The sequence below is a fragment of the Verruconis gallopava genome (assembly GCF_000836295.1).
Source record: "Verruconis gallopava strain CBS 43764 unplaced genomic scaffold supercont1.23, whole genome shotgun sequence".
Lineage (NCBI taxonomy): Eukaryota > Fungi > Ascomycota > Dothideomycetes > Venturiales > Sympoventuriaceae > Verruconis > Verruconis gallopava.
Genome location: NW_015622159.1, coordinates 185,206 through 204,650, shown reverse-complemented (window position 1 = coordinate 204,650; position 19,445 = coordinate 185,206). Strand labels below are relative to the sequence as shown.

Below are 19,445 nucleotides of genomic sequence, written 5' to 3'. Positions count from 1 at the left end.
TTCTGAATGTTGTAGTCGGACAGAGTGCGGCCGTCTTCGAGCTGTTTACCAGCGAAGATCAGGCGCTGCTGGTCTGGTGGGATGCCCTCCTTGTCCTGAATCTTGGTCTTAACATTGTCGATGGTGTCGGACGACTCGACCTCGAGGGTGATGGTCTTGCCAGTCACTAATTTTGCGTCAGCATCTCATGCATTTCAAGGGCTTGGCGGCGCAAAAGAGCGTGCGACAGCCAAAGGTAGAACTTACAAGTCTTGACGAAGATCTGCATGGTTGTTGATATCTGTGTTGCTTCTGGTATGCGTGTTGTAGTGAAGTAGATGGCAAGTGTAGTTAGGTCTCGCGGGAAGATCGTTGAGTTTTGCTTGTGGATGTAGGAGTTTGCGTTGGGAGAGGGTGGTCAATCGTCTTATATGGAGCGGAGGTGGTGGAAGCCGGAAGAAGCGTGGCTAGGCAACGATTGGTCAAAGCGCCACCCAGTCACTTGAGTAATCGCAGAGGCGAAAGTCGCTCAGCTCGTCCATCGGCAGCTGGCACCTTCGAGAAGGCCGGGAACGCAAATCTGTGCCCTGCTGAGCAATACAAAGATCTTTTCCTCCGCCCTTGACGAGTGCATGCTTATAACAGCCGTTCCGTCGTTCATCGTCTCTCCGTAACTGTTCGATAATGGAACGGATAGCGCCACCTGGAACGCGCCAGCCTCGAGTGAAACCCCGCGATAAGCCTGGCCGGAGAACGGCGCCAGCGGCAAAAACACCGCCGATCTCGCCCCCCAACCAACGCAGAGTGGCCACCAGAGCACGATCACCCCTCGCGTGCTGCGATCAGCGGACGCGCAGAAAAAAGCATCCGGTCTCCAACATGGCATACTCCTTCGTCGCGCTGACTTCCCTCCCTCCCTCGCAAAGGTGATATCAACTATCAAGGTCGTACAAGGCGGACGGTACGTCGCCTGTCCAGGGTCATGGAGGCTGAGTGACATCATTATCACCACCACCACTTACTGCCGTGATGGGATCGACGTCTGTGCGCAACAGAGCAGGCATTGCGCCATTTCCTGGCCCGACCTGGAATCAGCCTCCCCATGCGACGCTGCCTCCGCGACATGTCACCGGTGTCCAGCTGGTTGAACATGCTGACTCAGAGGTTGTCCACAGGCTTCATCGCATTTCCCTTCTGAGACTGCCAGGACGGAGGATTCCCGCAGAAACAAGATGGTGCAGAAGAGCAGGCGTATGTCCCACGTGTCGGACTTTGACACTACCGAATGCCACAGTGAGGTGAAGAAGCCTGATTGACGATCAAGCCAAAATATGTTCTCTCAGTTCATCATGTTGCGGTGTGTCCCTTGCCGAGTTGATGATAGCCCTGGGGCTAGGCATTGTGAAGGAGGTACTCATCCTCCTTCACTGATGGCAGCGTCTGACTTCTCATCCAGCGCCACCTTGGCCTTGTTCTTATTTAAGCCTTCGAGTAGGACGCAAGCTTTGCAGATCTTCTGGCTAGAAAGATAGCCGCATTTCTCACACTCGCCCATCGTTTGCTTCGCGGGAGGCTTTCTCATTCCAGTAGTCTGCCGTCTCTTTTCCTTTTCCAGTCGTATAGGGAGCTTAACAGCATCGTCAGGTGTATTTGATGCAGTCGTAGTCTTAGGTAGCGTTATCTCAGTCTCCAAACTTTCATCGTAGGCCATCTCCGACAGACGTAGCGTAGCCTCCATCGGCATCGTGCGGCCGTTTGCATTCCCACATCCACCAACGTCTTCCTCCGCAATGGGGGTGCTAAACATCGTAGAATGTCCCCCTCCACAATCCCCTTTGCAAGTCTCCTCGAAGCCCGGCACAAGCTTTGCCATGTCTTCCCCACTCCTCACAATGTCCAGTATAGCACTCGGCCGCACCCTCTCGAGATTCTTGATGAGCGCTCTCGCGCTCCCACGAAACGCCTCTGGCGAGTATATACATTCTGTGCTGAAGTAGTCCAACTTCTTGTGATGCGCGTACAACACGATCTCTTTCTCATACGCGTACTTCAATGGCTTGCTCCTCTTGATGTTCGTGAGACTCAATGTATCCATTTCGCCCTCACGCTTCGTCGAACTAGGCGTACTCGTGACAATACTCGTCGTCCTGCCCAGCCGGGGGAGGTCTCCCCGCAAAAGATTCATGAGCACCGTCTCAGCAACGTCGTCGCAGTTGTGACCTGTCACCACGTGTCGAACACCTAAGCGTAACGCGCCGCGGTCTAGCGCCTGCCGTCGGAACACACCACAGTACGTGCAATTCCCCTTCTTGCCCACCGTCTCGACCACTTTGTCCATGCTCCACCCGTACAGCTCTTCGTAGCTGACAATGCATAGTTCCATCCCATACTGTGCCGCATTGCGCTTCACTGTTTCCAGCGAGTCGTCCCTGTAGCCCTTTATACCTTCATCTATCGAAAGGAGGATGAACTGGACGCCATAGTCATACCGCTCGTTTAACGTTTTGAGAACCGAAGCGAGGACCGTAGAGTCCTTTCCACCGCTGGCGCCTATAGCTACTTTTTCACCGCGTGTGAATAGCGCGTTCGAGGTGATGGTATTATGAACTTCGGTTTCGAAGGCTGTGTAGAAGCATTCTTTGCAGACCTTCTGGTGGTTTTTAGGACGGAGAATAAGCGCACGGTTTGACTTGCAGAGCGCACACGGTGACGGCGGCATTTTCTTTCACCGTGCCAAAAACTGTCCTATTTCTAAGGTATAGTTGGGCGAAAGTGGGATGCACAGAATTTTTGACTATCCTATGTTTGAGGCGGAGACGTTCCGCTTGCGGCTCCTTGCAGGAACGCAGGCCTAACGTTAGTTTTTTCCTCAGGTGCTGAACACCTGCAGCTCACTTTTCAAGGAAAAAAGAGTTCCATTAGCTCTCCTCCCTGGCCATCAATGCAGCCTTGTTCTGGAGTGTGGTGCATAAGATCTCAATACTTGCATCAGACATGGACGAAGAGGCTCGCGCGACGCAACTCTCCTCTAACGGGGCTTCGAAGGATCCAAAACGCGGTGAGAAGAGGAAGTGGGAAAACAGAGGCGGAAAGAGGCAACAACAGGGAAGTAAACGCCATAAGGGACGAGATATGGGGCGTTCCGAATACTTGTATGTTTTCGATGGTCTTCAATTGCACACCAGCTCTTCTCCTGTAAGGGTTCGGTGCGCATGTGGAAGCATGATTTTGCAAAGGCATCCCTAACTCACCACGAAAGTCGGCAAAATTTAGATAAACGCAAGCGGAATGAAGAATCGCAGGAGAAACTTGCTGAGAAGCGAAACGGCGAAGATGTTACAAAAGCAAATCCTTTCACGCAGGAGGAGATTGAGAGCGAGACTCGGCAGCCGAAGCGTAAGGTTGCTGTCATGATGGGCTACGCAGGCAGTGGCTACAAGGGGATGCAGATGATGCCCAATCAAAAGACAATCGAGGGCGATGTCTTCAATGCCTTCGTCAAAGCAGGCGCCATTTCTAAAGCCAATGCGGACGATCCTAAGAAAAGCTCATTTGTGCGGTGCGCGCGGACAGACAAAGGCGTACACGCTGCTGGCAATGTGATCTCGCTGAAGCTGATCATTGAGGACCCGAAGATTGTGGACAAGATCAACGAGCATCTGCCGAAGCAGATACGGATCTGGGGCATCGAGCGGGTAATTGGGAGCTTCAGCTGCTACCAGGCGTGTGACTCACGATGGTACGAGTACCTGATCCCGACACATTCGTTTCTGCCACCCCACCCAAGAAGCTATATCGGCCAGAAGCTAGTAGAGCTTGCGGAAGAAGCCGGGGACTTGGAGGGATATAGGAGCAGACAGAAAGAGACGGAGGGATTTTGGGAAAAGGTAGAAGAAGAGCGCATAAAGCCCATTTTGGATGGTCTTGAACCAGCGCTGAGAGAAAAGATCGAGCAGGCATTATACCACGTGAGTACGGATGAAGCTGAGCTGCAGGATGAAGAGGAGGAGGCGGAGGAGTTCGTCGATGAAGGTGAACCTAGGGACGGTAAGCTGTCAGACGAGACCACTGCCGCCGAGGAGTCTGTGAACGAGAGTGCCTCAAAAGCAGGAAACGACGATGCTTCTCTACCAAACGCCATAAATTCAGTCAACGAGACTTCATCCACTTCCGCAGCTCCAGATGAGCTTGCCTTCCGAGTAGCGATAAAACAGCTGAAAGAAGCATATCTCCTCGCCAAGCGGCAATGGCGCATCCCCGAGGAACGACTCAAACGCGTCCAGGAAACCTTCGCGCTTTACAAAGGCACCCACAACTTCCACAACTACACGATTAGAAAATCGCCGCGTGACCCTTCGGCTAAACGGCACATCCTATCGTTCAACGTGAACACGACGCCGATCCTCATCGGTGACACGGAGTGGCTGTCTCTCAAGGTGCACGGTCAATCGTTCATGATGCACCAGATCAGGAAGATGGTGGGCATGGCTACGCTTGTCGTGCGCTGTGGCGCCGTGGCGGAGAAAGTCATGGCCGACAGCTTCACGGAGAAACTGTATAGTATACCAAAGGCACCGGCCCTAGGCCTGCTGCTGGAGCGGCCAGTTTTCGACAACTATAACGCCAAGGCAACGGGGAAGTTCGACAGGGGAGAAGTTAGTTTCACGAAGTACGAGAAGGAGATGGAGGAATTCAAGCGGAGAGAGATTTACGAACGAATCTTCGGCGAGGAAGAAAGGGAGAATGTGTAAGTTCATTTCTTTTTCTTTTTGTCTGACACATCCTTCTTAAATCTGCCCGTCGTTTGCAGGACACTGACCATGGGATCAGTTTCCACTCATTCTTCTCACACGTGGACAACTTCCGGGTGCCCATCTTCTTGTACTTGAGCTCGAAAGGTCTGGAAGCCTGCGGTGATGCTAGGGACGCGTCCACAAGGAAGAGTCTTTCACGTAGCCAGAGATCTGGGTCTCAGAGGAAACGTGGTCGTGACTCGGACGCGACGCAGGAAAACATCAATGGCGATGAGTCGACGGAGCCGCCGAAGTTGTCAGAGCCAGAAGAGTCGACAGAGTCGACGGAGCCGCGGGAGGCTCAAAAAGCTACGGCGTAGATAGTTCTGAGAATTTGATACCCCATACTTGAAAGTCAAATCACTTCTGCATACCTCCCCCGCTCACCCACGATACTTTGACTGGCTGTACATTCTCGCGAACGTACTCAAGCAGCGCCGTCCCGCTCGGTGCATCGCTGAAAACCCCTACCAGACCCACACGTCGGATCCCAAGCGCGCCGCTGAGCTTAGACTCCGCACCAGCTGGCAGTGGGATCAACAAGATTGGCGCTGTAGCATCGTCGTGCTCCGCTATCGTCGCTGTCATGGCGGGTAGGTGACGGTACGGCAGATAGTCGACAGGTTGAGCGAGGAAGACGGCAGCGAGGTTGTGTTGGCAGCCGTCGAAGCGAGAGCCGTTGGACTCGAGTCGTCGCAGACGCTCTTCCAGATGTCGGGTTGTGCTGCTGTGACCAATGGTGACGTACTTCTCTATTGGCGGTCTCGGTGGCTTGCCCGACGCCTCTTCGATGTCCGTGGAGGGATCGTCACCTCGTTCTGCGTCTCTCTTTCTCTTCCTGCTTCGCTTGCCCTTGGACCGGGTCACGTGATCTTGTCGATATTGACCTATTGGACGTACCAGGCTTCATTCTGTCAGCAGCGACAAACTTTGAAAGATATGTTCGCGGGAAGGCCGGCAGGGAAGACTGGCCGATGAGGTCACCAGGCACGAGAAATTTGCGGAGAGCACGAAGGCACGTACTCGAGGAGAAGTTGAAGAATGGTTCCTTGCGTCGAGGGTGATATGACAGGCCTGACATCCGACCGAGGCTGTTAGGTTGTGCGCATTCGAGCACTGCAGGCGAAGAGACTGACCACTTTGTCTCTGCAGAGGAAGAGCTTAACTGTAAGGGAGCGTTCTTCACGGATCTCATTTTTGCAGCTGAGGCCATCTTTCGCAGAACAAGGCCAAGGCAGAGGCCGTCACACTACGACGCAGCGTGGCTCTTCCCCTCAAGAAACCCCTCAAGAGAGCCCTCCGGCCCTGACTGTGCGCTGCGATTGGCGATGAAGAAACCGGGCGAGTGATATCAAAGGCCTCAAAGTGACGCTCGAGCGGGCTGCCGGAAGAGCTGCCATTTCAGCGCTAAGCCATATTAGTACTAGCGTCTCGATACGAGCGCGGCAGCCTGAGCTTCTATCATTTTTTGTTCTCTTTGTAGCCTGCATGTGACGAAAGAACAATACATTTTGACAAAAGCGTGGATGCGAAAGCTTTCTCAATCTTGTCCGCTGCCATCTGTGCCCCGTTCTCTTCGTGTTTACTCGTTGACCGCCGCGCTTTCCGCCCCTTCCCTGTTTGCTTCGTACAGGGCTGTGCTCTCGCATCCTGTATATTCAAGCAACGCACTTCACTTTACCTGGTTCCTAACCTGTCCCGCAACATGGCATCGGACTTTTACCTGTGCTTGGAAGCATAATCACTGAACTGCCGGCTGTTCCTGGGTCACTCTGCCGGCCCATCGACGCCTCCACGCGGCACATTCGCCTTAGCCATGGACGACCATGATGCAATAGGCGAGACGGAGCAAACCCGACCTTTGCGTGCACCGTGCTTGGAGTCACTCCTCGCAGAGCGTGATGTCAAGGCAGGCACCGCGCAGAACCGATCACCAAGTCGTAAACGTCCACGCCTAGATAGTGGTTCTCGTTCAATAAGGAGCGGGTCAGCTGACCGATCCTTGTCCGCACCCGACAAGGCTGTAGGTGCCGACAACGACTCTGCAATGTCTGTCGACAGTCAGCCTCTAACTCCGACTTCAAATGGCACGCCAACAACTGGCCCTGCTTTGACGCCCTCTCGCGTCACCATCAACGTCCGCGAGCGGCTGGAAGGCGCGGCAACCCCAACGTCCGACGGTCGCCACCCCTCGCCTGAACGGCCTTCCACGCCAAACACCGTCAACGGCATGGATGGATCCACACCTGCGCAGGAGACAAACACTGACAGCACTGCTTCGCCTCAAAGTCAAGCTTCTAGCCCTGTCATCGAAATCGCGGACGAAGCTTCCGGTCAAACAGACGAGATCGTCGCCGAGATCCACCTTGACAACGATGACTCCGATGAAGAACGTGTTGCCGCGTTGCTGTACAGGTTTCCGTACGGTCCGAACGGACAGTACTGTCGCGGGGCGGAGCTGATCGCTGATGAACAAGAAAGGGGTATGTTTTTTCCCACCTGCTCATCTAGCGTACTTGTGAATTGACTCGAAGGCCAGCCATCAATTTTGAAGTCCTTGCTCATCTTGATACATGGCTCCAAGAACTTCTGTCGTGCATCAGCGCCGGCTCTCGGGTATGGAGCCACGTTTTTTACGAGCACTGCCCACTGTGGGAAACTATTATCAAAACATACAGTAAGCTCTTCAACCGCGGCGTCTTGAAACAACAGAACGCAATTGCTCCGGATGTGGCGGAGAAATACGCTAGAACCTTCCTCACTACATTTATGAGGCTTTCAGGATGTATTCTCCAGGTCGACGCCCAATTCCTCGAATTCGATCCCCCCCTTGAGGTTGAGCGTTTGATCCTCTTGTCGCCTAAGATTGTCAACGCGGCAAGACTACTGCTGCGAGATGACAAAGGCTTCATCGCGAAAGTCATTCCGACATTGGGCGTCGATCCGAATGAACTACGCGCATATGCGATTAAATGTTTCATCGAGGCTAATGCGCACACACACATCGCTCGAATCATCTGCCTGAATCTCAGTAGCTCATGCAGAGACGAGGCATTCCTTCAGAAGATCGTGTCGTTCATCTCATTCACCCAGAGCCTCAGCGCGTATGCAGCATTCTACCTCGATCGACATGAAGGTCTGCCACAGCCGATGGCAGATGACTTTGCAACAAAGCTGCTAGAGATTTTTGACACCGCAGAGAGGCAGCTTCTCAGCTCGCTGGACAAACAACAAGATGTTCTGAATCTGGACATGCGCAAGATGCTTTTTGAACGTGTAGCAAACATTCTCAATAACATATTCAATCTCAGCCCACGAAGATCGTCAGAACTCTTTCTTCGAATGACCGGGAGCACATCAAATCGATTTGAAGAATACCAAAACGCTCTGTCGGTCACCCTGTGGAAATTAAAACTCATGCAAACATATATGACGAAGGCCCGCATGGATCTCAGACTTCTTGGGGTCGATACCTTGGCGAAGGAGCTAGTTGATTTCTACAATGGCTTCAAGATCAACTCTTCATCACTACGCACCAGTGATCCCGGACCTCTTCTCTGTTTTGTAGCCGATTTTTTGCTCCGGGAGAAGATTACCAACTTTTTGTTCGGCGTTGCAACGCACCCACAGCTCATTGCTCGAAGTCACAATGTCATCGGGTTTCTGGTCATCACCAACAATTTCTCCAGACAACAAGCAGAGCTAATGTTTCGGACGATCATGGATGGGCAAGATCCTCGCGTTGTAGCAGCGACCTTGTCAATCCTGGCTAGCTTGATAAAACAGCTCACAAATTTCGAGGAGAATATCATGATCAGCGAAATGTTTTTATCGGAATCTGTAGCATTGATGAGCCCGCAAGCGACTGAATTGTGGGTGGAGCTGCTTGCCAAACTGCAACAGGGTTACCAAGACTACCAATTCCGCATCCAGGAACCAAACGAGCGCTTCTTGAGAGTACCACCTGAACTCTGCATTGAACTGATGCGTGTGTTCTCCCCAACTAGACCGCAGACAGGATCCGTCCGACATGTATACGATCAAGCTAGTGAGGTCCTCACGGCGATCGGAGGCATTATTCCTGCGAACATCCGCACACAGCTCTACGAGAGATGCATCGTCAATATGCAAAACGCTTCAGAAGACGGAGCATCATCTTCACAAGCTATCAATAATATGCTCCGCCACGAACATAAAAAAATACAGTCCCGTTTGCGAGAAATGCGATTAGCCCAAATCTTGCTGGAAAATTTTTGCAAGTTTGTAGAGGACCAACGCACGCTCAATATCCGCTTGAATACGCAACAGCTTAGCTACCAGATTTTGCCTCGATTAGACTTGATCTGGTTTATTGTCCCACTAGACGAGCAGGGGATCGACCAGCACTTGCTGAAGTGTTTCTGGAGCCATCTGGTTGGTAACGATGCACTCAGTAACACTGCTCGCGATGTCGCTTGGCAGAGACTGTCCACGAGCACATTCAATCCGGCCATTGACAAGGGATTCCTTGAGCGACACCAAGAATTGCTTCTGCCCACACAAATAGAGCCAAAGTTCTTTACTGCAGGATTCTTCCAATTTCTGCAGAAGTTAGCCACAACGAGACGGCGATCCCAAGCTTTGATTGAGCTCAATCCGGATGGAACGATTAACATGCCCGGCCTGGACCTCATATGGGATGCATTTCTTCGTGCACCGAAGGGTGTTGGAGAAAATAGCACCTTACAATACCTTATCGCTCGCTACTTAGAGGATTCGTGGATCCAGCGAACAAGTCGGGATGCTGTGGAAGCCACGCATGTTGCTCTTGTGGATCAAAGTATCACCCGTCTGAAGCTAGCATATACAGTTCTCCGTCAGAGAGGCTCTGATGCAGTGAGTGGCATCGACTCCGGCACGGGTGTACTGACCTCGGTATCATCCTGCGAGGAAGCCGAGTCAACGTTCCTGCGAATGATGACATTTTTAAAGAGGTTTCTTCTTCACATTCGTACATTGAAAGACTATCGTCCAAAAGTCTCTGAAGTCATCGATCTCTCCAAGGATTCAAAACCGGAAATACGCCGCGGAATGCAGTTTTCTCTTAAATGCGAAATCAATCGTCAAGGTCAGAAAGCCGCCTCAAGGATTCTTATGATGGGCACTCATGATACTTGTCGTCAACTCTACCGTCGTATCTGCTCGATGTTAAACGAATACAACGTCACTTCATTTCAAGTAATTGGAAGTGGGAGGCGACTATCTCTGTGCCAACATCCGAGAATGACGCTCGAAGACGCTGGGATCACTCGTTCACCTATGTTAATCATTCGCGACGTCGCCAGTGGTGAAGAAGCACGAAACGACTACATTATACCGAGTCAACAAAGTCGTAGCGTTTTTGAACAGCAGCTTGTGGACAGGCTCGACGTTTTCTACAAGTTTCTCGACGGAGATTGCAACGACGTCGCCAGTTCGAGCACTTACATGTTGCTCAAACACCTACCGCGCTACCAGACCTTGAAAGAAATGGTTTGTAGAATCGACACTCCTGTCTCAGAGTTGTTCCCTTCTGGTCAAGTTTTCAAAATCAGTTATACTTTGGACTGTCTCCGTGACCTGCTAGAAGCAGACACAGTCAATGAGGAGTTTTTGATCCAAGGGACTCGTCTGGTAGAATCGCTCTTACCCGATGACAAAATGCTCGCTTCAGCAGTAGCACCAAATTGGGAGTTTGTGTGCGAAATTGTCTCTTTGCTATATGACTTCTTCATAGCTGGACAAGTCCAAGGTGTCAATGTCTTTGCAGACGTTTCGTTCACGACGCGACGGCTGATCGCGATTTGTGCGATTGCCATTCCAGTAGTTGCCAACGTTGCCCTTGCTTGGGACTGTTATGAGCTCATCTTAGACCTGTTGTCAAAGTATGAGAACGCTTGGCACGAATTCAAAACCAACTCGAAGGTTGCTGCTATCCACCAGGACCTGCTACTCAAGCATCCAGTCATATCTGTACGGCGCACAACTTCTCAAATAATCCAGCGGAGATTGCTTCAATGGGGTTCGGCGTCACAAGTTACGCGTGAAGAGTTCGCAGGATTCCTTTGGTCCAATGTTTCGAATATTATCCTCATTGTCGATGCGCTTCCACAACAAGCTGCAGAGATCTTCGATATTGCAATGTTTTTATACAAGAACTTGTTATCGGGTGAGATCTTGGCTCTTGAGCAGATTCAAACTTTCTTCGACTCGTGGAGAAATATGCTTACGAGCCATGTTCACCATGAGATTGTGGGACGAGATGAAGCCGACGTAATCATACGCGGGCTTGCAGCGTTAATTCGAGAGACTGTCGCAATGGTACCTAATATAGCAGATAACTCTACCAAGATTGATCTCATGGAATCATTGTGGTGGAAATTTCTGTTTCAACCACAACCTCGTTCGAGCGAGGAGGCTGCACGCTTGGCAAGTCAAATCCCAGCCTTGGAGACAGAGACACGTACAGAACTTGTGCAGTTGATATCGACACTCGCCACCGATGATGAGACTGTCGATATCCTGTGCACCCTTCTCGACGGTGTTGAAATCCAACACAAGTTCATGCAGCAGCAGATCGACAGGCAAGGGCTTCTTAAGTCTCCGGCTGGCTACGTCGGACTGAAGAACCTGGGGCAAACCTGTTATATGAACTCCCTTATCACAAATCTGTTCATGAATCCGGTTTTCCGGGCCTTTATATTGGCCTGCGCACCACTTACACACCCCAACAAGTCACCTCTACTATACGAGACACAGCGACTTTTTTCATACATGCAAAATACCTATCGTGGATGCGCCAGCGCTGAGGAATTTACAAAGAAAATTGTCACTCTGACCGAAGAACGGATAGATGTGCGAGAGCAGATGGACGTTGACGAATTCATGAACACACTGTTCCACCGTTGGGAAGAGCAGATGCCGACAACAGAACACAAAATGCGCCTCCGTTCAATATACACGGGCACAACGATCCAACAAATAAAGTCAAAAGAGTGCGAACACGTTTCCGAGCGCGAAGACACGTGTCTGGCAATACCCTGCGATGTGCAAGGCAATGCGAATCTAGACGAAAGCTTGAGAGCATACACTTTGGGTGACGTGATGGAAGGAGGTGAGTGACTTCGCTTTACGCATTTTCAATTGTTAATCCTCGACAAAGACAACAAATATAAATGTGAGCGATGCGACAGACTCGTCGATGCTGTCAAGAGGTATGTTTGATCACTGGCAAATGCAGAGTATTCTCTAATTCCTTCAGAACTTGCCTCAAGGACATACCAAATCACCTTATGCTCCAGTTGAAGCGTTTCGCCTTTGACCTAGAGACTTACTCACGCAACAAGATCAATGACAATTTTGAGTTCCCAACAACTATCAATATGACACCGTACACATTCGAACAGTTGGCCAACCCGGATAAATCGATGGCAGAGGATCTTTTCGAGCTCGTTGGCATCATTGTCCACAAGGGTCAAGCAGAACACGGCCATTACGTCTCTTACATCCGTGCCAGGCCCACGCCAGAAGGACAAGCGCCGACTTGGTTATTGTTTGACGATGCAGACGTCACCCTTTTTGATGTTAATGATCTACCTGAGGCATGTTATGGGGGGCCTTCGAAGGACTCAGGACTGCTCTTTGCATCTGCGCTCAAGTCTTATAATGCCTACATGCTCTTCTATCAACGTAAATCCACCTTGAATGAGCACCCATGGGCTCCAGCCGACAGTACAAATTCGCAAAATGTGCCAATCATGCCGGATATGGAAGAAGAAATCAATGAGGATAATCGAGTTTTACTGAGGGACTACGCACTTTGTGACGATTCTACCCGCGAACTTATTCGCTCTCTGCTGCGGAAGCTTGACAATCTTAGCCACAATAGCGTCATCCATGAGCTCCAATCGAAGGTACTGTCGCTCGTGTGGAAATACATGACCAGTATCTGGGCTCGCACGAAAGATCTCCCTAACTTTGAAGAAGCCATGCAGCTCCTCCGGAGTGTCTGTGCCAAATGCAACCGATGCTGCTATATCTCATTACGGTGGCTAATCCAGAGCCAGCGCAGAGGCTGGAATTTAGTCGATGACGAGGACATTCTGCGCGACATGGTTCTACGAATTACTCAGCCAAAAGTTCGACAGTTGATGAGAAATTTCATTCTCGGGTGCCTCAAACAACTACGCACGAATGTGGAAATATATGGTGCAGACATCTCAAAAGTGGAACCTCAATTAAGTGGGCACGGTGCTATCTCCATCATCACACGCCTTGCTCAGTTTATACCGGACGACCTACGTTGGAACCTACGTGCCTGGGAGGATTACTTTGGATTGCTGGCCGATATAGCCGCTCTAGGACCCCAGGAGAGCTACGTCTTGATTCTCGACGGTGCTCTTACTGCCAGCTTCGAGGCCTTGTTATGCAATGAAAACTACAGTCATGCTATCACACGTCTATACCACGGCGTCAATGAGACTTTAAAAAGAAAGGCTGCGCCATCCTACAACCAACTCATCCGTCTAGCATCCATCTTGTTTAACCACGTCAATATGCATGCAGACGCCATTCCAGAAGAGAGAGCGGGGCATCGGTTGAAGCACTACGAAAATGGTGGCGTACCATGGACTGATAACGAAGAAACCATACTTCTTGACTTTAGAAAGACTGAAGGCGGCCTAATGTGGTTGTTGGAAGTATTCCAGAAATGGAACTTCGAAAGTGAAGACTCCGCCCCCAGCGACATAGTCCGCCTCCTTCTCAACGCAAAGTCTAGCGTTGTGCATGGCGTCTTGGAAACTTTCAACATTACAATCAAAGAGTTCGAATCTCGTTATGCTGACCCCTTCTTGCGACTGGCAACGTGCATACCCTTGTATCTTGGGGATCAAGCGCTTTTAGAGAAATTCATCGAGCTTATGAAGATATGCTCCATGAGCGCGAACGGAACCAACTCTCCTGGGGAGGACTATTACGATGGTCTTTACTGCGTACGCTTTTGGAATGCCCTTCATCAAATTGCAATTGGCAATCTCGAATCCAAGATTCAAGACCCTCACTTCTTTGACAAACATTTCATAGAGGGCGCCCGTGATTGGGCACCTCCTTTACTTGTCTATAACAGAGACTACGAGGTTGGACGCATGACCCAGCGCTTGGTCCATGATGCCTTTTTTGGCAAAGGTCAAAGCCTTGTCGATGATGACGTACGAGACATTGCGGAGCAAGACGAGGCAGTAGCCTTCTTGTTCCAGGGCTGTGAACGACACGTGCGGATGTGGCAAAGCAATGATGCACCGCCTTGGAGACAGTTCATGCTACCTTTATTCGCAGTCATGCAGAGCGCTGTACAATTTGCAGAAGCTGCCATGGACGAGCTGGTTGGTCAGAACCCCGAGATGCTTCGTGAGTACAGCAGAATCATCTCTAGATTTGAAGGTATGTCTTCGATTGTTGGCACGGAAGTCAAAACACTAACTGACACAGAGGTCAAAATATGGTTCGAAAGCCTGCCTGTGCGCAGCATGGATGATTTAGACCTTGCACCGTCTAATGAGTTCGCAGGCGTGGGCTTGGAGCGATTGGAAAATGCTGAGGATAACTTTGCCGAGGCTTCTGATTTCACTGAGGGCTCAGACGATGAGATGAGACATCTGCTGACGGTGGATGCAGATGGATCATGACTGTCCCATTGAGCTAGATGCAAGCATCTCTCTCTTCCAAAGAGGTGACAGATTTTGGAAGAGCTCCTTTTTGAACTTGTGATAAGCCTAGCCAAGAACGTTCGTGCATGGCGATGCCGAGAATCCGAGTGGAAGCTCTCAGAACGAAGGTGGACCGATCAAGGAAGCTGTCTTCAGCTGCCCACAGCGATTCACTACGCGTGGTACTTTTCCTTGTCAGCCTGTTTGATTTCGGGACGTATTTGACCATTAGCGATGGAGTTACGATGAGATGAGATAAACGCAGTGCACTAGTCAGAATCATTCATAGATGCTCGGAAGATGACCTGGTTCGCTTCTTTGACAAAAGTTGCTAGGACATGTGAGAAATGCCTACAGCCACGATTTGCGCGTCTTTCGTCGAGGGTGAAAGAGTATGAAGTCCTCTATGAAAAGGTGACATTGTTGAAGTACAATAACAAAAGAAGTCCAAGGAATACACCCATCGGAGACGTCGACCTTTCTCCAGCGCGGGTGATGGACAACGAGTGACGTCAAAGACAGGAAGCAGTGCACGCCGGAAAAAAAGTTCGTATTAGATTATGGCTTGTTCGACTAGAAGTGAGACTTTCCGCTACCTGTACACCGTCACAATGCAAATTGCGCGCCCAAAACTCCCGTGGCCCTTGTCCCTTTTTGTTCGTCTCTTTCCCAGAGAACGCTGTTCTAATGCTGCCCACCCACACCCAGCCCATGGTTAGCACGCCGAATATTGTATATATGTAACATGGTTGTCCTTCCTAAAATTTTTTTTTCTTTGAAAAAAAAAAGGTAATTTTTGGTTCGAATTGCGAATAGGACCCGGCGATTCACGTACATTCTCAGCCACGGTTCAATAGCCCGGGGATCCGTTGAGATGTGAGCCGTTGAAGTGCGAAGCGTTGAGGAGAACGTCGCGATGCGCTCGCAGCTGCTCTTGGTACCTGCTGATGGGATGGAGGGGCAAGCCGGAGTCGATCTGGTGACCGAAGCTGGAGGCGTCTGTTGCGTCGCTCCCGCCGACGGCGCCGCCGGCGCCCGTGAAGGGGCTGGACGCAAAGCTGTCGGTGCTGATGCCGCTGCCGACCGCGCCGAAGTTGGAGGACATGGAGCTCGAGGCGGTGCGGAAGGTCGAGGCCATAAAGTCCGACTGGGCCTGCGAGGACGACTGTGAATGCGGGAAGTAGCCCACGGTGGAGGGGAGGGAGGCTGCCTGGTACGTCGAGTAGGGCGACGGGCTCGCCTGATGCTGCAGAGGCGTGGTGTCGGGCGGCTGCACGGGGCCGGCGTACGCGCCCGTCTGGGGCTCTGTGAAGTCCTCGTATCGCTGGCGCTTGTCGACCTCTTCGTCGTCCGATTCGGGCGTGGCCTCGCCCGCCTTGCGCTTCGAGCCGTTGCCTCGCGGCTCCTTTCTCAGACGCAGGCGGACGCCCTGGTCCGAGAACGTGCGCGTCAAAAGCGACGACTCGCGAAGGCCCTTGTATTCCTTGCTGTTGTGCACGATGAACGGGGCCGTAGCGACGGTTGCCAGTTTCCTTGCGGCGCCGGTGCCGCCGTCCGGTTGGATGTCGAATACAGTGAACATGAGCCTCCAGCTGCCGCCCACCCGGACGGAGATGTCGCCGAAGACAAAGTAGCCGAACTCGCCTCCTTCTGGATCCTTCAGTCTGTGGATGGAGGAGCAGAGATTTCCGATCAGCGTGGGCTCGTTGTTGTGTGTTTTGTAGGGCGTGTCGTCATCCGCGCGAATCAGATGGGCCACGCAAAACAGATTTGGACTGTTCATGTACAACTTCTGAGGGTCTGCAGGTTCTTCCACGAAAAACTGAAGGACGGGAGGCGGGTCAATCGGCTTGCGCGACTTTTCCTTCTTGCTCATTGTCAGAGCTGCCTCTTCCGGCTGTTGTCGTACTCGAAGTGAACATTTGGAACTGTGGCGGTGTTAGTCATCTGCTTCTGCAAGCGCCTGCCATCTTAGCGCACGTCAAACGAGTCGGCTTTTTGCGCGCATTGCTAGACGTCCGGCACTTGCGCTTTGCCTACAATGTGCGCCGAGAGAAATTCGGCTCAACTTACGGTTCGAGCTGGCGATACGTCTGCTGCGGAACAGGTAGCATGTGAGGGTTGAAGGCGCTGGATGGATAAGGCAGTTGACCGCTCGCTGCGAACTGCGCTGGATACTGTTGCGGATACTGATATCCCCAGTTGACGGTACCGTAGTTCATCGTGACGTTTCCGGCCTGTTCACACGCAGCGATAGTAAGTGTTTGCTCGCGGGTTGTACCAAACGCTACGTTGTGGAGGTTTGCGTCGGTGTGGACCGGTCGGAGCCAGGCTAAACAAGAGAATGCAAGGGCAGAATATAACTGGTGTAGTGCAAGATTCAGAACCAAGGATATTCAGCGCGAGCTTTTCGACGTTCTAAATCAGACTTTACAGGCTGGTGCCGAGAGACCTGTTGCTGGAAGGTAGGGGAAGAGGTTCTTCAACCAGAATGGAGGAAAGCTGGAGACTTTGTGGATTGGGAAATATTGTGGACCGTGGAGTGGTGATACGGCGGGGTCTTGCCAGAGATGCGAACAGTCATCGAGGTTTCCTCAGCAGACTCTTCTTTTCTTTCTTCACGAACGCTCCTGCGAGATTGGCGAAAGCTTGGGGGCTCTGATAAAGTTTAGGCGCAAAGTCATTTCTAGAGCTCCATGCCGTGAAGAAGCAAGGTGGGGGAGCAACCGAAAGTCAGAACGTTCGCTTCCCGGCAGAGCGACAGAAGAACTGAAAGTGTCAAAGTCTTGTCGTCCACGTGGATTTCGGGCGCAAGCGACCGGCTCGAAAGCGGAAATGGTCAGAAGCGCAGCCCCGGGGGCGAAAGGATGGGCTGGTGGGAGAAGAGAAGGAGGCGTAACAAGAAGGACGAGAGCCAGAAGGGGAGTGGTTGGACGTAAAAGAGGCACCGGTGCCTCGTAAGCAGCTTGTTACCCGCCGCTCGGTGGTATATAGGAAGAAGTACCCGTAGATTTGCGCCTCTGTGCAAAGCAAACCGAGGCGCTTTCTTCTGAAGTGTAAGAGAAAGAATTACCGTAAAACGCCCGACCCAAAGCAGCGCCTGACCAGGAGGTGTAATCCAAGATGGTGGGAGGAAGGAGAGGGGCAGGAGGAGGAGGAGGAGGAGGAAGAGGAGAAGGAAGATGTGGTGTTGGTGGTGGTGGTGGAGGAAGAAGAGGAGGAGGAGATGAAGAAGACGACGGCGATGAAGAGAGAAATTCCCAACGCTGGAGTCGATTAAAGCGGACGCTTGGTTTTGAAGGCGATTGACTTCCAGAAATACTTTGCAGGGGAATCCTTTGCAGAGGAAGACAGTTGGTCGACTCTGCAGGCGGACAGCAGGACGAGGTATCGGGCTAGGTTCAGATCGTACGAGACACAAGGACGAGTAGTTTGTCCCGATGGATGGTATCAAAACCCCGCCTCTGGCTGGACTTTGGGTCAACCTTTCTTGTGCCTGGCGTCCTGCAGGTGGACTGAGCGCTCTTCAGTTCGCATGGAGGCTCTCAGATCGGCGCAAGACACAGACACAGTTTTGGGTCTGCAAAAGCTGAAATCAGGCGGATCCTTGGCCCGGCACACGCCATCAGATCGACCGGTGCAAAGCGCAAGAAGCCTCTCTGAACCTCGACACCCTGGCCATGCTGAGTAGATTTGACAGAGCAGCTAGATCGGGGTTGACTCGACGGCCCTCCAATCACCTGGGGTAAGCTCCAGAAGACATCAAGACACCGTTTCTCTAGGCCTGCACGGTGGAGGCATTTGCACGTGCAGAACGACGACCGTCGACGGACTGATTGGCCTCTGGCCGACGCCACAACTGGCCAAGTCGGCACTCGCAGCAGAGACAGCAGACCCGGATGACACTGGTGTACCAAACTTTTGGGAGCCGTGCGCACATCGTACAGAAGCTTATTATGACCCGCATGCAGCTCCCGACCTGACGACGTTATAAGCCATCCCAGCTCTTGGACCGCAGTCTGCCCACCGTCTGCTGCTGTGAGCAGCAGCCCAGGGCCTGGTTAATTCCGGCCTCTGCACTGTCATTGCCACCGGCTGCCCTCACGCTGGCCGGCGTCGGCACGCCAGGATCAGTTCGGCATCGGCGCGGAAGGGGAGGGGAACGAGAAAAAAAAAAAAGAGGACCCTTCTCGTTTGTCGTTTGTCGCTTGACGCGAGCGAGGAAAAGGTCTGGTCAGATCGTGTGCGTTGCCGCGTCTCTCAGCTGTCGACGAGCCCTCTTCGCCGCAGCACGCTGACGTGCGATCCCATCGGAGCCCAGACCGTGAGCGCATGCTTGTTGCCCCCGCCGCGTCGCCGTGTTTCCTCGACGCGAGGGTGGCATGATGCCGTGCTTTTTGCCCGCCTGAGATGGGAGGCGATCGTGTTGTGCCGCGTCCGGCGCTGGTGTTCTGGCCGTCCGCGCCGTCGTCTCTTGTCCGAGCGAGGGCATTCCCTCGTCGCCCCCCGGCGGAAGGCAGTCTCAAAAAGCCTATACACAGCACGCACTCAGCACCGCAGCACAAAGACGCCCGCTCGTTCAACGGCTGCTCCCAGCGATTGGCGCGCACACAGGCCAAGCGATCGTGTGTGCGTCTGCGCTGGTTGGTCCACACGCCGACCAGACGGAGCCCATCTCCCTTCTCCGCCCCCTTCTCTCCCGGACCACGATCAGAAGAACCAAAGAATTTTGCCCGTCGCGACGTCTTCGTCTCGGCAAGACGTCGATTTGCGGTCATGATGATGCGCCCTTTACCTCGGGCCTGCGCAGAGATCTCGTCGTCGAACGGCGACGAGCTACGGGGGCCGCGAGCGGGCACTTGTTCACTCGTGTACATCACGTCAGCTTTTGCGCTGCGCTGTGATCGCGGAAATGTATCGGGCACGACGAGACGCCGTGGACATCGCG

At 52.3% G+C, this 19,445-nt stretch overlaps 4 protein-coding genes across 7 annotated transcripts; 2 read left to right on the top strand and 2 right to left on the bottom strand.

Moving 5' to 3' along the window:
• The first annotated feature begins 2,871 nt into the window (after nucleotides 1–2,871).
• On the top strand, nucleotides 2,872–5,132 carry PV09_06562 (tRNA pseudouridine(38-40) synthase). Of its 3 annotated transcripts, none has more exons than XM_016360222.1 (3): nucleotides 2,872–3,131; nucleotides 3,253–4,726; nucleotides 4,810–5,132. In XM_016360222.1, exons 1-3 carry the CDS (start codon nucleotides 2,921–2,923, stop codon nucleotides 5,090–5,092), a joined length of 1,968 nt encoding a protein of 655 aa, XP_016211934.1. In that variant the 5' UTR covers nucleotides 2,872–2,920; the 3' UTR covers nucleotides 5,093–5,132. The 3 variants fall into 3 exon arrangements, with proteins under 3 accessions (XP_016211934.1, XP_016211935.1, XP_016211936.1); XM_016360223.1 differs by having other exon boundaries at nucleotides 3,239–4,726; XM_016360224.1 differs by having other exon boundaries at nucleotides 2,872–4,726.
• PV09_06561 (uncharacterized protein) lies at nucleotides 4,709–6,111 on the bottom strand. The gene is made up of 3 exons (XM_016360221.1): nucleotides 5,909–6,111; nucleotides 5,796–5,846; nucleotides 4,709–5,676 (listed from the first exon to the last, which is right to left on the bottom strand). The coding sequence occupies exons 1-3, from the start codon at nucleotides 5,983–5,985 to the stop codon at nucleotides 5,133–5,135; spliced, it is 672 nt and encodes a 223-aa protein (XP_016211933.1). The 5' UTR covers nucleotides 5,986–6,111; the 3' UTR covers nucleotides 4,709–5,132.
• Nucleotides 6,112–6,271: 160 nt separating this feature from the next.
• On the top strand, nucleotides 6,272–14,981 carry PV09_06560 (uncharacterized protein). Its single transcript, XM_016360220.1, has 5 exons — nucleotides 6,272–7,255; nucleotides 7,312–11,904; nucleotides 11,953–12,004; nucleotides 12,052–14,231; nucleotides 14,280–14,981. The coding sequence occupies exons 1-5, from the start codon at nucleotides 6,589–6,591 to the stop codon at nucleotides 14,474–14,476; spliced, it is 7,689 nt and encodes a 2,562-aa protein (XP_016211932.1). The 5' UTR covers nucleotides 6,272–6,588; the 3' UTR covers nucleotides 14,477–14,981.
• Nucleotides 14,982–15,054: 73 nt separating this feature from the next.
• Nucleotides 15,055–18,563, bottom strand: PV09_06559. Of its 2 annotated transcripts, none has more exons than XM_016360219.1 (2): nucleotides 16,478–18,563; nucleotides 15,055–16,425 (listed from the first exon to the last, which is right to left on the bottom strand). In XM_016360219.1, exon 2 carries the CDS (start codon nucleotides 16,371–16,373, stop codon nucleotides 15,348–15,350), a length of 1,026 nt encoding a protein of 341 aa, XP_016211931.1. In that variant the 5' UTR covers nucleotides 16,374–16,425; nucleotides 16,478–18,563; the 3' UTR covers nucleotides 15,055–15,347. The 2 variants fall into 2 exon arrangements, with proteins under 2 accessions (XP_016211931.1, XP_016211930.1); XM_016360218.1 differs by having other exon boundaries at nucleotides 16,571–18,563.
• Between the last annotated feature and the right edge of the window lie 882 nt (nucleotides 18,564–19,445).

Bases quoted from the DNA above. Each gene is read 5' to 3' on its own strand.
- PV09_06562 (XM_016360222.1), top strand. From the start codon at position 2,921: ATGCAGCCTTGTTCTGGAGTGTGGTGCATAAGATCTCAATACTTGCAT. The intron at 3,132-3,252 runs GTATGTTTTCGA...GGCAAAATTTAG, and splicing joins ATGGGGCGTTCCGAATACTT to ATAAACGCAAGCGGAATGAA. The intron at 4,727-4,809 runs GTAAGTTCATTT...CCATGGGATCAG, and splicing joins GAGGAAGAAAGGGAGAATGT to TTTCCACTCATTCTTCTCAC.
- PV09_06560 (XM_016360220.1), top strand. From the start codon at position 6,589: ATGGACGACCATGATGCAATAGGCGAGACGGAGCAAACCCGACCTTTG. The intron at 7,256-7,311 runs GTATGTTTTTTC...CTCGAAGGCCAG, and splicing joins CGCTGATGAACAAGAAAGGG to CCATCAATTTTGAAGTCCTT. The intron at 14,232-14,279 runs GTATGTCTTCGA...TAACTGACACAG, and splicing joins AATCATCTCTAGATTTGAAG to AGGTCAAAATATGGTTCGAA.
- PV09_06561 (XM_016360221.1), bottom strand. From the start codon at position 5,985: ATGGCCTCAGCTGCAAAAATGAGATCCGTGAAGAACGCTCCCTTACAG. The intron at 5,847-5,908 runs GTCAGTCTCTTC...GTCGGATGTCAG, and splicing joins TCCTCTGCAGAGACAAAGTG to GCCTGTCATATCACCCTCGA. The intron at 5,677-5,795 runs GTACGTGCCTTC...GACAGAATGAAG, and splicing joins ATTCTTCAACTTCTCCTCGA to CCTGGTACGTCCAATAGGTC.
- PV09_06559 (XM_016360218.1), bottom strand. From the start codon at position 16,719: ATGAACTACGGTACCGTCAACTGGGGATATCAGTATCCGCAACAGTAT. The intron at 16,426-16,570 runs GTAAGTTGAGCC...ACACCGCCACAG, and splicing joins ACGTATCGCCAGCTCGAACC to TTCCAAATGTTCACTTCGAG.